This window comes from Erythrolamprus reginae, chromosome Z, assembly GCF_031021105.1.
Source record: "Erythrolamprus reginae isolate rEryReg1 chromosome Z, rEryReg1.hap1, whole genome shotgun sequence".
Taxonomy (NCBI): Eukaryota; Metazoa; Chordata; class Lepidosauria; order Squamata; family Dipsadidae; genus Erythrolamprus; species Erythrolamprus reginae.
Genome location: NC_091963.1, coordinates 139,290,685 through 139,307,078, shown reverse-complemented (window position 1 = coordinate 139,307,078; position 16,394 = coordinate 139,290,685). Strand labels below are relative to the sequence as shown.

Sequence of the window (16,394 nt, the reverse complement as noted above, 5' to 3'; positions counted from 1 at the left end):
GGCGTTGGCTACCAATTGTGCTCCACGGGTAGATGTGGGCAGGGTTAAACAAAGAAACATAGAAGAGTGATGGCAGAAAAAGACCTCATGGTCCATCTAGTCTTCCCTTATACTATTTCCTGTATTTTATCTTAGGATGGATATAGGTTTATCCCAGGCATGTTTAAATTCAGTTACTGCGGATTTACCAACCACGTCTGCTGGAAGTTTATTCCAAGCATCTACTACTCTTTCATTCAAATAATATTTTCTCACGTTGCTTCTGATCTTTCCCCCAACTAACCTTAGATGGTGCCCCCTTGTTCTTGTGTTCAATTTCCTATTAAAAACCCTTTACAGAGTGGTTTACAGAGTCAGCACTTTTCCCACAACAATCTGAGTCCCCATTTTATGCGCCTTGGAAGGATGGAATTATCCTATTAAAAACACTTCCCTCCTAAACCTTATTTAACCCTTGAACATATTTAAATGTTTCAATCATGTCCCCCCTTTCCCTTCTGTCCTCCAGACTAAAGTTCATTGAGTTCATTAAGTCTTTCCTGATCATTTTTATGCTTAAGACCTTCCACCATTCTTGTAGCCCGTCTTTGGACCCGTTCAATTTTATCAATATCTTTTTGTAGGTGAGGTCTCCAGAACTGTGTAGAACTACTCTTAATGTGTAAACGTAGCTGTTTCTGCATACGAAAAGGGTATGCCTCAGATGTGGTGTTCCACTCATGTTCTCTACCAATTAGCAAATGTGAGCTTGCATGCACTGTCTGCACTCTCATGTACCCTGTCCATGTGAGTGTATGGCCTTCCGTGCAAGCATATGGCTTGCACATGCGGCTTGTATGCATGCACGCGGCTACAAAATGTGCCTGCATAGGATGGCAAAGCCCTGGGGCAGGAACCAGTTGAAACCGGCTGAATAACACCTCAGTGGCATGTTACATTGTCAGCTGCGTTCCAGTTCTGAACTTCCAGAAATATGGCTCAATTTCCAAAGGCAACACAGGGAGATAATAAATAAATCCCACTCTTTCAAGATCTGGCTGGACTTGGAAAAAGTTAAATAGGATGGGAATTGCTTAATCCTTGGATGGGAGGCTACTGTGAAAGCCTCAGAGGAGAAAATCAAGAAAACTGTCCAGTTGAAGAATAATAATAATAATAATAATAATAATAATAATAATAATAATAATAATTATTATTATTATTATTATTATTATTATTATTATTATTATTATTATTATTAATTAGATTTGTATGCCACGAACTACATACCTGTATGCATGAAAATCTACGAATATATATATATTCGTAGATTCGACACAAAATGTAACCCTTCCCTGGTACAGAGCTGAAGGGATTGGATACTGTAGCCTAGAGGATAATTCTCTGCCTTACAAGGCAAAGGTTGCAGGTTCATGTCCCAGTGGGTATGGCTAGCTGATGAGGCCAAAATAAGGCCGAAATAGATCTATCCTAGTCTCCCTTAATTTTCAAATTCAGCTTAAACATGTGACACATACAGATAGAATTGTCGGCTATCAATAAAATTAACTGCCTTGGAAATGGCCCTGGGTTGGGCCGAGAGGCAAAAAAAGGAGCTGTGATGTTCCTTCAATATACCAGGGTGATTCGACACAAAATGTAACCCTTCCCTGGTACAGAGCTGAAGGGATTGGATACTGTAGCCTAGAGGATAATTCTCTGCCTTCTGAGGTGGGTAAAGTGAGGACCCGGATTGTGGGGGCAATATGCTGGCTCTGTTAAGAAGCGCTATTGCTAACATGTTGTAAGCCGCCCTGAGTCTAAGGAGAAGGGCGGCATAAAAATCAAATGAATAAATAAATAAATAGTATGTATGTATGTATGTATGTATGTATGTATGTATGTATGTATATGTATATGTATATCTAAAAAACAAGTATATGCCAAGACCACCATATATATACATGTATACATAAATAATACAAACACACACATACATATATTCATACATACACACAGACACACACATACAGAGAGAGAGAGACAGGGAGGGAGAGAGAGGGAGGGAGGGAGGGAGAGAGGAGTATGTATTTAAAACAATATTTCTCAAGCATGGCAATTTTAAGAGGTGTGGACTTCAAGTTCCAGAATTCTGGGAATTGAAGTCCACACCTCTTAAAGTTGAAAAACACTGCTCTAAAAACACCAGGAGAAATTTGGCCCTAAGATTTTATTTACCTTCCAAAATCCCCTCAAACAAGCTTCTCCTTCACTTCTTTGGCCTAAATTTGATGTGTGCCAGTTCTCTTGATTTGAGACTTTGGGTCTGATTGATGTTTCCAATATTGGGGGCTCCCACGGACCAGCTGGAATTTTGGCTTTGCAAAATGTGATGGTGCAAAACAAGGGTAGCTTTTTTGACTTGGGTGTTTGAGCATACATTCACTGGAAAGTGTGTGTGTGTGTGTGTGTGTGTGTGTGTGTGTGTGTGTGTCTGGTGGAAAAATACTTGAGCTTTGGTTATCAAGCCAGTTTGCCCAGAGGAAATTTTTCAACGCATGAATACACTGTGTCTCTGTCCACATGGTGTGTGTTTGTGTGTGTGTGTATGTTTATGTACACTGGTAGATATATTAAACACAAGAAAAGTATTTTGTACACAATTAAAAGGCTAGTAAAACATAAAAAGAAAAGCTGGAAAAAAGAAAGATATAGAAAAGTGGCATTAAAAAAATGAGAGACAAGAAAAGGCTAAGAAAAAATATATATCTAAAAATAAAAGTAAAGAAATGATTTCTAATCTTCTTTGCAGCAGGAAGAAGCCATAATGATTGTCATTTTCCTAAATTATATATCAAAGTTCCCTTCTTCCTATAAACGTATCTTTTTAATCAGTAAACTTCCAACTCAGCACTTTATTTCTGCCACTTTCAGTGTGTGCGTACGCGCCCACCCACCCACCTACAAAGTCTGTAAAGATTTTCCACTCTTCCATAAAAATACAATTATACAACTGCTGTTCTCTCTCTAATCAAACTGGTCACCTCTACCGTTTTTTGCAAACTCAGCTACCTTCACCACCTAGCCTTCCATTGTGGTTATTTCTGTATTCTTCCATCTTTCTGCGTACAATAAACTCACTGCAGTTCGTATATAAAACCAATTGTGCAGGAATTTTTTCTAGAGCTTTTCCGTAGTTTCATGGATTGAAATGGCCCAGGAAGAAATGCAAAGATTTGCAGAAAAAGAAGAGAGAGGAGTGGGGGGGGGGGGGGGGGGGTGTGAATGGAGAGTGGGAGAGAGAATTTTTTATTTAAAGAAGTATTAAAGATGAACAAATAAACACATAAGATGAGCCAATAAAAAGTCTCCTTTCTTTGAACTCTGGATCAACTAAGAATCTCTAGCTTGTTACACGATTTAGGAAAGATTTGTTTCAGGTCCATCTCCCCTCTATCACTTTTCTGTGAAGTTCACCGGTCTGTTTGGAATGTTTGAAAGTTCAAATTGCGGGTGAAATGCTACTGGTTCAGTCCGGTTTGGGTGTACCAGTAGGAGCAGCGGCTGATGGTTCGGAAAACCAATAGTGGCAGCAGCGGGTGCCACCATTTTCTTGTTTTTAACTCTGCACATGTGTGGAGGGTGAAAAAGCACGCGCTATGGCGCACAAATCTCGCACTCCTGAACTGGTAGGGAAGATAAATAGATTTCATCACTGGTTCAAATGTTTACAAGTGTATCCCTTGATTGATTGATTGATTGATTGATTGATTGGATTGGATTTGTATGCCGCCCCTCTCCGTAGCCTCACAATGATCACAATAGGGACAGTAAAATTCATCATTAAGGGATGTGATTGTTAAATGAAACATCAGATGACTGTATCCTATTTTGCAAAAATAAAAATGTAGTAGTTGTTAAGTGAGACATCAGAGCTGCAACTTTCTCTGCTGGCTTCCATGTGGTTGCAAGCCAGGTGGGACGGTCACAAAGTGGTGATCTTGTGATTGTGATGCACAGTCCTCTAAGCACACCATCGCATGACTGCCCCAGGGATGATGCAACAGTGAAAGCATGAAAATTGGCCTTAAGTCACATTTCACAGTGCTGTCATAAGTTACTTTGAACGCGTGCTAAAGAAATAGTTGTAAGCTGTGGATTGTTTGCATTTTGAATGCAGGGAGTGCTCGGCTTACGACCATTTGTTTAGTGTTAGCACTGAAAAAAGTGACTTATGACCATATTTCACACTCAGGACCATTGTAGCATCCCTGTAGTCATATCAAAATTTGCACGCTTGGCAATTGGCTCATATTTATGGTGGTTGCAGCGCCCAAGGAGATCTAATCAGCTTTTGTGATCTTCTAATAAGCAAAATCAATGGGGAAGCCAGATTCACTTAACAACCATATTACTTACTTGACAGCTGTAATGTAAATTAACAACGATGGCATGAAATGTAAAATGCTGTAGAAAGCCCTGCCCGCCCCGAGAATGATATATTTTGGGGAATATTAAAAAGAGGCAGAATATTATATTTCCCCAAAGGCAAAATGGAGAAACATGTTCTTAAAGTCAGAAAATAAGCAGCCCCAGGCACTGCACACCAATACAACAAGACACAAGAACAGTTTTTCCCTGAACGCCATCATTCTGCTAAACAAATAATTCCCTCACCACTGTCAAACTATTCACCAAGGCTGCATTACTATTACTGTTAGTCTTCTCATAGTTCCTATCACCCATCTCCTCCCACTTCTGAGTGTAACTTGTTGCTTGTATCCTTATGATTTATATTAATATTGATTGTTTCCTGATTGCTTATTTATACCCTATGGCAATCATTAGGTGTTGTACCTCATGATTTAGACAAATGTCTCTTGTCTTTTATGTATACTGAGAGCATATGCACCAAGGACAAATTCCTTGTGTGTCCAATCCCCCTAACCAATAAAGAATTATATTCTATTCCATTCTATTCTATTCTATGAGGACCCGGATTGTGGGGGCAATATGCTGGCTCTGTTAAAAAAAGTGCTATTGCTAACATGTTGTAAGCCGCCCCGAGTCTAAGGAGAAGGACGGCATAAAAATTGAATGAATGAATGAATAAATAAATAAATATTCTATTCTATTCTATTCTATTCTATTCTATTCTATACTATTCTGCCCTGCCCTGCCCCGCCCCGCCCCACCCTACCCTATTTTATCCTATCCTATTCTTGCCGTAGGAAAATCTCCTCAAGCATTAGAGACTGGTCTTTTAGAATGGAGATTTTATATCTATTCATAAAGACTGTCCCAATCTATTCATGACAAAATGCCCTCAGCATAGTGATGGGATTAAGAATTAACCCCCTCCAACCCCCACTCCAAATTCTAAGGACATGAGATGACATGACAGAAATTCTTTAGGGCATAACAGGATTAACAAACCACCACTGGAATAGTAAAAGACACAAGGCTAACTACGTTGCACAACCCCCAGGAGCATCTCGATCACCAAACCCCAGAATTCTGTAAAGATCCATCCACTCACTCGGCCATTTTGTCAGCCACCTCAGAAACATGTGGTTGTCACTGATGTGTCTTCCACCAATGGCAGAACTCACATAACAGCTGTCTCGCTTAGTAGCTGAAATTTTGGGCTCAGTGGTGGTTGAGGACTATCTCTAGTCACCAAGGTCTCTGTGATGTCTGGTACGAACAGGTGGAATATGAGCATAATGAAAATATTTGAAATAAATCCTTAAGGGGGGCGATTACTAATGTACTGTGTATGAATTGAGTTTTCCTAATGCGTCACTGTTGGAGAAACAACTGGAGAGTAATGTGGCTTTTCCCCCCCCTCATGTCACATATTATTTTGACAGCTGAGTCATTCCTTTCCTTCCTTTCTCGACTGGTTGGTGCGCTTGCTTGCCACCTCCCATTCTGCTTCTTCAAAAACACAGTTTCTTTTAATGTGGTTTCTTTGGAATCCAAACTAAACATCCTTCCATAGAGTTTCGTGTGCATATTTGCTGCCACCTACTGGTGAATCCTCAGTCCTGTAAGCAAAACAATTGTATCACCTCAATCTTTTCTTGTTTCAGATACACCTATGAGGATTGTCAGAGGACGGCAGATTGGCTCCTGAGTAAAACCAAGCATCGACCCCGAGTGGCTATCATCTGTGGCTCAGGACTTGGTGGTCTGGCTGACCTCCTGAAGGACCAAGTGCTGTTTGAATATGCTAAGATACCCAACTTTCCTCAAAGCACAGGTAATAGCCAGGGAGTGTAATTTTCATGCAGAACACCAGGTGGCAGCGTAGAAACATAGAAACATAGAAGACTGACGGCAGAAAAAGACCTTCTGGTCCATCTAGTCTGCCCTTATACTATTTTCTGTATTTTATCTTAGGATGGATATGTGTTTATCCCAGGCATGTTTAAATTCAGTTACTGTGGATTTATCTACCACGTCTGCTGGAAGTTTGTTCCAAGGATCTACTACTCTTTCAGTAAAATAATATTTTCTCATGTTGCTTTTGATCTTTCCCCCAACTAACTTCAGATTGTGTCCCCAGTATCATGTAGCGTAAACCTACATGATACTGTACAGAGAAACTGCAGTGCAACAAATTGGCCACAGGTGGCTTCTGCAAAGTAACTTTATTTTCTTTTTCTTATTAAAGTTGTAGGCCATGCTGGCAAGCTGGTGTTTGGAAACTTGAGTGGGACGCCGACTGTGGTGATGCAAGGGCGCTTCCATATGTATGAAGGCTACCCACTATGGAAGGTGAGTTGCTGAACTCCATTTCAAAACTAAGATGTTGATCCAATTGTAATTTGAGAAACTGTGGAAAACCAGTGAAATATAATTAAAGGACCTTGTCAGTAGTGGGTTTCCGTTACCTTCGCTACTGGTTCAGAACTGTGAATGCGCACACACTTCTGCACATGCCCAGATTGTCCGTGATTACATCCGGGTGGGTGGGCGGAACTTCCTGCCGCCACCCCTATTGGTTTGTCCACTCCTGGATCAAATGAGTGCACTCAAAGATACATTTCAGCATTATCAGTCCAAATTTTTAAAAAGAAAAAGAAAAGGAAGTTTCTACGGTGAACTGAGGCTACGCCCATTCTCTCAGCGAATCTCCTCCAAAGTGATTTTTTGTTTTGTTTCTTCCTTCTAGGTGACGTTCCCAGTTCGGATCTTCCACCTGCTTGGGGTTGAAACCATGATTGTCACCAATGCGGCTGGGGGGCTCAATCCTGCCTTCAAAGTGGGGGACATCATGTTGATCCGAGATCACATCAACATGCCTGGGTTTGCTGGCCAGAACCCTTTGGTGGGACCAAATGATGACAGGTAACGTGGGCTTCTTGTTTCTCTTGCATTCTTTTTCTTGACTGCTCACTGGACTGCCAGCGAGAATAGAAAACAGTTTCTTTACAGGTCTTAAGAGTCTGCTTCCAGAGCACTTTTGAAATTGGACTACCAATAGTCCTTGATTTACCGCATTTTTCAGAATATAAGATGCACCTTTTTCCTCCTTAAAAGAGGCTGAAAATTTGGGTGCATCTTATATTTGGATGTAGCTTTTTTTCAGCCCTAACGATCTTCCCAGTTCTTACCTTGCAGAGTCTTTCATTGTTTCTCTCTGTGAAGAATTTTTTCTAAGCCCTAAGTCTTTGCAGTTTTTTTTCCCATTGCTCTATTTGCTCCAAATGTTTCTTTCCATGTGCTAATGATGTTCCCAGCTCTTACTGGCTTGCAAGCTCTTTCATTGTTACTCTCTCCAAAAAAAGTTTTTTTAAAGCCCTTAACTAGGGGATAAAATAATGTGCTAGCCAGATGAATACCTAGTAAGCATATTATTTTCCCTATTTTCCTCCCCAAAAGCTAAGGTGCATCTTATACTCTGAAAAATACAGTACAGTACATCAACAGTTGGGACCAGCATTTCTGTCACTATAGTGGAACGTAGCCTGGAATCCCAGGAGGGGTGGAACAGCTTCCAAGCAGGCAATAAGACAGTGGAGGTTGACCAGACATTCTAAGTTCTTTTATCTCTTTGCCTTCTTAAAGGCATTGCCTTCCTCCTAGGATTCCAGACTACATTCCGTGCACCCCCGCATTAGATTGGGTTCTGCGCCTGTGCACCAAGCGAAATTGTGTAAAGACACTTGAGTGAGCCATTTTTGCCGATTCTTTTGCTTCTGCACATGCGTGGAAGCAAAAATATCAGCAAAACTCACCCAAATCTCACTTGCGTGCACGTCCTCACACAATATTTTGCTTTCTGCACATGTGCAGAATGCAAATCGCCAGTGACAGCCTTGGAAGGCACACCAGTAACGTCGAAGACGGCAGTCCTTCACTGGCCCGGAGACTACCGGTCTGCCTGCTAGCTTACAGCATTAGGGCCATATATTCAGTGTCCATGACTGCTTTCTCAGCCTTTATAAACAGAACAACGGATAAAAGATATACAGTGATCCCCCGCTCGTTGCGAGGGTTCCGTTCCAGGAGCCCCCGCAACGAGCGGGTTTTCGCGAAGTAGCGATGCGGAAGTAAAAACACCATCTGCGCATGTGCAGATGGTGTTTTTACTCCCACAGCGCTAGCGAGGAGCCGAAGATTGGGGGCGGCGCGGCTGTTTGCCGCCGGCATGGGGGGCTTCCTAGCAGCCCCCCAAACCCGGGTTGGGGGTCCGGGGGGCGCTGTCTCTCGGCGCTTTTGGAGTCCGGGAGCGAATTCGCTCCCGGACTCGGCTCGAAAGCGCCGAGAGACAGCGTGGACAGGCCCGTTCCTTGGCGCTGTCTCTCGGCGCTTTCGAGCCGAGTCCGGGAGCGAACTCGCTCCCGGACTCGGCTCGAAAGCGCCGAGAGACAGCGTGGACAGGCCCGTTCCTTGGCGCTGTCTCTCGGCGCTTTCGAGCCGAGTCCGGGAGCGAACTCGCTCCCGGACTCGGCTCGAAAGCGCCGAGAGACAGCGTGGACAGGCCCGTTCCTTGGCGCTGTCTCTCGGCGCTTTCGAGCCGAGTCCGGGAGCGAGTTCGCTCCCGGACTCGGCTCGAAAGCGCCGAGAGACAGCGTGGACAGGCCCGTTCCTTGGCGCTGTCTCTCGGCGATTTCGGTCTGTTTAATTGTGGTGGTGGTTGGGGGGGAGAGTTTGTGTGCGCCTGCGCGCGCGGGGGGGGGTGCTAACCGGCTTTTGCAAAACGGAGGAATTTCGCCGGCTATGGCATAGTGGGCGAAAGGAACGCTAGGTCAATGGGGACGCGGCTGCTTGAGGGGAGGGGGAAACCTTTGTCCAAGGGGACCCAGAAAGCGACCCCGCGGAGACGAGGCCGACCGCGAATAGATTTTTTATTTCCCCAAGCCGGGTTAAAGAAACTGCCGGCGTTTTGGGCTTTGCCGCCCTGAAAGACGCGCTTTTGTACCGCAGGCGTGGGTGCTTTCGGGAGTCGAGCTAGTGCAGGGGCCGAGTTGGTTGGGAATCGATGGAACATCAGGATCCCGAGCCTCTGTATGCGCAATCGGGGGCTTGGGGCAGGTAGCTCGCGACCGGCGGCACACGAAAGCGCCGAGAGACAGCGTGGACAGGCCCGTTCCTTGGCGCTGTCTCTCGGCGCTTTCGAGCCGAGTCCGGGAGCGAATTCGCTCCCGGACTTGGCTCGAAAGCGCCGAGAGACAGCGTGGACAGGCCCGTTCCTTGGCGCTGTCTCTCGGCGCTTTCGAGCTGAGTCCGGGAGCGAATTCGCTTCAGGACTCAGCTCGAAAGCGGCGAGAATGAACGGCGTGGGCGGGCGAAGGGCGGGCGGCAGCGAGGAGTTTGCGTGGGCGGTGGGGAAACTCCTCGCTGACGCCAGCAAGAGGGGGAAGACCCAGGAAAGCCACCCAGCAGCTGATCTCCCGGTTGCCATCTACGCATGCGTGCCCATAGAAAAAACGCACGCATGCGTAGATGGTATTTTGACTTCCGGGTTTAAAAATCGCGAAGTACCCTGTTCGCAATGGTTGGGGACGCAATAAACGGGGGATCACTGTACTGCAATTCGATTTAGAATTAAAACCAGAGACCTATCTTCTAGGGCTTGTTAGAGGGCAATGCGTAAAATCAAAATACTACTTGATCATCCATATTGTAAGAAAAATTCCCCAGACCATGAGAATAAAAGCTAAAAATCTTTATTAACCACATGATATATATATCATAGAAACATTTATCAAACATAACATATATCAAACATAACATAAAGATCCCAAAGATACCAGCGTGATAATATCACACCAGGACCAATTGAAGTCACGGAAAAGTACCCGTGTACCTCAAAAGGTAAAGTACCTAACTTCAAGAATCATCTTTTATAGTATTTTCATATCTGGTTTACACCCCCTTCCTCCTGTCCATATATGGAGCTGTCTTGCATCCAATTTCATCATAGTTCCTTTGGAATTCTCTAGATTAATCCATCAAGTTATTGTCCTGTTTTTATGAATGTTTCTTGGCCTAAAAAATAGGATTTCTTCATCTTGATACAGGATGTAAACATGTTATTGTACTGTTTGTTTTTCTGGCAAGGACTGCTGTCCAAAAGGTCGGAAGTTTAGTACTCTAATAAGAGTGTTCTGTATCTATCTAGGCCTTAGATGCCTAGATTCTATAGGTAATTCTCACACATATAATAAATGCAGCGAGATTAGCCTATGCACAAATGTGGAAAGATAATAACCTCCCAACATTTAATATGATTATAAACAAACTTATGGATTGCGCTGAAATGTCCAGGCTCACTTTTGAACTACAAAATAAACAAGAGAAAGACTTTTACACAATTTGGGAAAAATTTTATGAATGGCTTGAAACCAGAAGAAATAACTAATCAACAAGTAAATCAACAAGTAAATCAACAAGTAAATAATCAACAAGTAAATAATCAACAAGTAAATCAACAAGTAAATAATATATGGATATAATTGATAACTATAAATAACACAATAAAAATGTAAACAATTGAAATATGGATTAGATAAAGCAACAAGGAGATATAGAGAGTTTGCTTTTTGATTCCCCAGGAATGCAAACAAAATGGAAATGATGTTCTATGTAACTATTTTCCTCTCTTTTTCTATTTTCTTTCTTTCTCTTCTATTTTCTTTTCTCTCTTTTTCTCTCCATGTCCACCTTTCTTGTTTCTTTTTCTTCTCTTTTGCTAGGTTTTTCCTTTTTCTTCTTCTCCCTACCCTTTCTTTTCTTTCTCTTAAATACATGTTTGTAATAGTCGTTTACTATTCTTTTTGAATTGTATTGTTTTTCTATTTGGAAATAAAAACTTATTAAAAAAACAATTAAAAAAAACAGAACAATGGGCTATTTTTCAGATGCAAAGAAAGGAACACAACTCCATTGACTCCTTTTTGTGTTGATTTCCGCAGGTTCGGCGTTCGGTTTCCAGCCATGTCGGATGCCTACAATGAAGAGTTGAGAAAGCTGGCGGTCAAGGTGGCTTCTGAAATTGGCTGTTCCGGCTGCATGAGAGAGGGGGTGTACTGCGCCCTGGGAGGCCCCAGCTACGAGACCATCGCTGAATGCCAGTTCCTGCAGAGACTGGGTGTCGATGCTGTCGGTCAGTCAAGGATAGAGATAAGGGGAAATGTTCCTCCTGGGGCAGTGATGGCGAAGCTACGGCACGCATGCCACAGGTGGCGCACAGAGCCGAATCTGAGGGCAAGCAAGGCCTTGCCTGTGTTAGCTCCAGAGCTCATGCCCAAGCTGCCCAACTGAGTTTTGACCTTTTCAGCCAGGCTCACTAGGCTACAGAGCCAAATCTGAGGGCAAGCGAGGCCTTGCCTGTGTTAGCTCCAGAGCGCATGCACACACTGCCCAACTGAGTTTTGCATTATAGGTGTGGGCACCTGCGCACACGCTTTTGGCATCCAAACGAGATTTGGTTTCTGCACATGCACAGAAAATCTTATATCTTATAAAATCTTATGTGAGGCCGCGCGCACGAGCGAGATTTTGTCAATTTTGGTAATGACCTATAAAGCCCTACATGGCATCAGACCAGAATATCTTCAGGACTGCCTTCTGCCACACGAGTCCCAGTGGCTGATTAGGTCCCACAGAGTTTGCCTTCTCCGGGTGCCGTCGACTAAACAATGCCATCTGGCGGGTCCCAGGGGAAGAGCCTTCTCTGTGGTGGCCCCGGCCCTCTGGAATCAACTCCCCCCAGAGATTTGAATTGCCTCTCTGTCTTCCGCAAGATGTTAAAGAACCACTTATGTCGCCAGGTATGGGAGAACTGATTTCCCACCCCTCCTTTGTTGATTTATAGCACTTGAGAATGGTATGATTGTGTTGTATTGATTTTTTTAATATTAAGGGATTTTAACTTCAGTTTTACTAGTACAGTAGTACCTTGTGATACGAACCCCTCGTCATACGAACTTTTTGAGATACGAACCCGGTGTTCGGAATTTTTTTGCCTCTTACAAACTTTTTTCACCTTACAAACCCGCTGCCGCGAACGCCGAAACTGGAAGTTAGGCAAAGTTCGGGTTCGGGTTCGGAAGGCCGCTGAGAAGCACCGGCGCCCAGCTGTCACCTTCTGAAACAGCCGGGGGGCCTCGGCATTCTCACAAACCTGGAAGTTCGGCAAAAGTTCGGGTTCGGCTTTGGGAGAATGCTGAGAAGTGCCGCCGCCCAGCTGTCACCTTTGCAGAATAGCCTGGAGATGTCAGCCGTCCGGGAGGCTCAAATGGAGGTGGGGAATCCCAATAGGGAATTCCAGGGGCGGAGCTTTGACGTCACGGAGACGTCCTTCCTGGAGTCCATGTTTTGGCCGGCCAGGAAGGACGTCTCCGTGACGTCAAAGCTCTGCTTTTTTGGCATGCGCAGAAGCAAAGAATAGATGAAACCATATTTTTGGCATGCGCAGAAGCAAGGAATAGGTGAAAATTGCCAAAATCTCACTCACGCGAGCATACTTGAATGAGATTTTGCTTGCTGCGTATGCGTAGAAGCCAAATCTCACACAGGGGTGTATCGGGGCGCACAGCTGCGCATACATCCCGGAATTTCCTACCTGGACGGAGGAGCTGAGTGCACCAGCCGCTGCCCACCACTGAGTGCATTGTCCTCTTCTTCCTTCTCTAGTTTTGTGGAGTGTTGAGAGAGCTGTGTCTTTCTGACCCTGTTGAACTTGTTCCTCTAATCTTTCCCTCTTTCCTTCCTCCAGGCATGAGCACTGTCCCCGAGGTCATTGTGGCCCGTCACTGCGGCCTCCGAGTGTTTGGCTTCTCCCTCATCACCAATAAAGCCGTTCTGGACTATGACACCAAAGAGAAGGCCAACCACGAGGAAGTCTTGGAAGCCAGCCGCCAAAGCGCCCGCACCCTTGAGAAGTTGGTCTCCGTGATGGTGCAACGCATCGAACCTAACAACAATCTGGCCTAGGCGCCATCCAGCTCACAATCGTCCACGTGATTTTGGGCAAGGAGAGAGTATGCTTCTTATTAAATCCTGCTGCTAAGATTCCTACTCTGGGATGATGCAGACATTTTGGTCTGGGACTTTGCCAGAGTGGAATTAATATCCTCCTAATCCTGCCTACTGTCCGCCTCTGACCAAGAAATCCATTTTTATCTGCCTGTTTTTGTCCTTCGACGTGTTGCTTCTGCATGTGGTCAGTTCCTTTCCCTTCCATCTCATCTGTTCTCTGTGAAAGTCCTACAGAAATCTCCGATAGAGCAGACCACGATGGAGCAGAATCACTTCACCTCTTTTCATTTCAAAATAGTTGTTTTCTCATCAGGAACCTAGCAAGAGATAGCAGCTTGTTTTGTTTTTAAGGTGCCATTTTGTTTCCGGTTATAGCTTTTGGTTCAGTTTTCCGAATCCTACAGTTGTTATTGGAGGAGAGTCAGAGACCACTAAATCCAATCTTTTAGATATTTGGGTCTTCTCCTGTGCTTGGGCATTTTGAACAGAAAGTCTTAACCGCTATGCAATAACGTGTTTGGCCTCTCGTTTCCATACTTGAAATTTTATTCATTTATTTCTCCTTGCAAGTGTTCTTTGGTCCTTGAGGTTATCTGTTGAAGCTGCATGTTAATGTCTTGGATTAACTGGTTTACAACTTCAGTTGTGCTCCAAAGAAGCTGTTGAATTGGTTGAATTCATTATCTTCAGGCAATAAGCTGGCAAGATCATATACTTGCAAAATGTAGATGATGTCAATAAGTGAAAGTTAAGGTTTTTTTTGTCAAATTTAACCCATCTGAATGTCCCTCCACAGCAACTAGAATAAAAGACCCTCCTGCATATAAAAATTAAATACAACCCGTGATGGTTAGAACTCAGAATTGCTAGCATCCTATGTTGGGGAACTTTTTTTTCTGAGTGGAAGGGCCTTCAGAAATGTCTAACCCCCTAAATTTGAATCTCTTTGGTAAGGGTCTGTAGAGATTCTCAATCATTCAGGTCATGGTTGTTCCAAAGGTGCTTTTTTCAAGAGGGAACTGGACTTTCTTTTTCCTTGAAGACATTTTAGTTCAGAACTGAAGAAGCTTCTTGGCGGAGAAGCAAAAACATCAGGAAAATCAAAGTCCAATTTCCTCTTGAAAAAAGCATTTTTGGGGCTCTTGGAAGGCGAAATCTGTAAGAAGTAGGCGAAGGCCTGCTCAGTTGTGTCTCATTGTCTTTTAGGATCACGGTCACATGTTCATGTTCAAGGAAAATTAGGCATCCTTGTATGTTTTTCTCTCTTAGTTTCCAGATCTATCATGTTCCCAATCCGGGGATGAATGGGAGATTAAGAATAGATTTCCAGTTCTGTTAGAAGACAAGCAGTGTGACTGGATCATTGAAGTTGCTGGTGCGCAGTTTTCGCAAGCAGCTAATAGTCTTGAGAATCCCAAATTAATTAAGTGACCCAGAGCATCAGGAGAAAACTTCATGTTCGGCTCTATCCAAAGATTCATTTGCACCTAGCTATTTTCAGGTGCAGGTAGTGGAGCCAATTTCTCTTCTGTCATAGTTGGGGAAATGGAATTCTTTAGTTTGTTACTGTTGTTAATCATATCTTTTTAGCCTAATAATTCTGCCTTTCTGCAGGGCAAACACAGGGAGGCAAATTATGACGTGCAGTGATGATATGTCATTTTGACATCATTGTGGCTTGTTTCAAATGCTGGTGCTGCTCACGGTTCTTGTTTGGAGCTCCCAGTATGCATCTTCATATGAAGGAGTATATCTACAGGTGTGGTGGAAATGTCTTCTTCTAATATAGTCCTAGGATTCAGCAGCTTTTTCTGATTTAAGAAGGAATTGTTTCTGCTGCGGTATACTATTACTTTCCTAAATTTGTTACATTCTGGGATGAATACACTCATTAGGGACAGAGATATTCGAGAGGAGATCTACCGATTTGAAAGTTTATGGCTCAGAGTTTTGCAAACAGATATGAACACTAGGGAACCGATCAATTGTGAAATCATTCTGGTGCGTTCTCATTTTTCCATGATGTGCAAAACTTTCCTGGTGGAATTTTTGCAAGAGAGAGATAGAGACAGAGAGAGAGAAGTCAATTGCAGCTTCAGCTCTGTATATTTAGTTTCCCTTTGAGGCATAGTTGCAAAGCCCAGTTGAAAATCTTGGCTTAAAGGATACCTTCTAGGCACCGAAATTCAGACAGACACACACACCCCGCTCCCCCAATACAGTCAGTTAGCTTTTTCTATTGTGTAAAGGTACTATTCCAAAATACAGTTTTGATTTCTGCTGGTAAATCCTCTTTCTCCACCCCCCTTCCATTACCTTTCTGAATCCCTCTTTTCTCTCCATTCATCCTGGACTCAAAAACAGGATCTTTCCATCTTTCAAATCACACTGAGGAATCCAAAGCAGAGGAAGTTGATGACGAACGGGGGCTCACTAAGCCTGAATGTTTCAAATTAGAAATAATGAATATATTTTTTTAGATGATCCGCAATCTGCACTTTTTATTTTATTTAAACTACTGTATTGAAACCCTCCTTTTATTAATTCTAATGCAACTAAATAATAAAATTAAGTTGGAATGAGAAGACGGTTGTGGTTTGTACCAATCCTTTATGGTAAGATGGTGAAGAAAAAGAGAAAACATTTGCGACATTTCCTGAGCAATTTCTATTCAGGTTTCCAAATTCCCCAGCATTTCAGTTCAACAAAAAAGGAGTGGTGGTGTGTGTGTTTATTTGCTGGATTCCATGAATAGATAGTCCTCAATTTACAACCATTTGTTTAGTGACTGTTTGAAGTTACGACACCATTGAAAAAAGTGACTTATAACTCTTTTTCATGCTTAGAACCATTGCAGAATTACTAGGGTCATGTGATCAAATTTCAGATGCTTGGCAACTAGCTCATATTTAAGATGG

At 43.3% G+C, this 16,394-nt stretch overlaps 1 protein-coding gene across 1 annotated transcript in view; it reads left to right on the top strand.

The window, feature by feature from the left end:
* PNP (purine nucleoside phosphorylase) overlaps positions 1 to 16,061 on the top strand; it is a 38,878-nt gene extending 22,817 nt beyond the window's left edge. Inside the window, exons 2-6 of the mRNA XM_070726805.1 lie at positions 6,075 to 6,244; positions 6,659 to 6,762; positions 7,160 to 7,335; positions 11,409 to 11,599; positions 13,214 to 16,061. Of these exons, the coding sequence (XP_070582906.1) occupies positions 6,075 to 6,244; positions 6,659 to 6,762; positions 7,160 to 7,335; positions 11,409 to 11,599; positions 13,214 to 13,431 (859 nt within the window). The 3' untranslated portion in view covers positions 13,432 to 16,061. The remainder of the gene's footprint in view (positions 1 to 6,074; positions 6,245 to 6,658; positions 6,763 to 7,159; positions 7,336 to 11,408; positions 11,600 to 13,213) is intronic.
* The last annotated feature ends 333 nt before the right edge of the window (positions 16,062 to 16,394 follow it).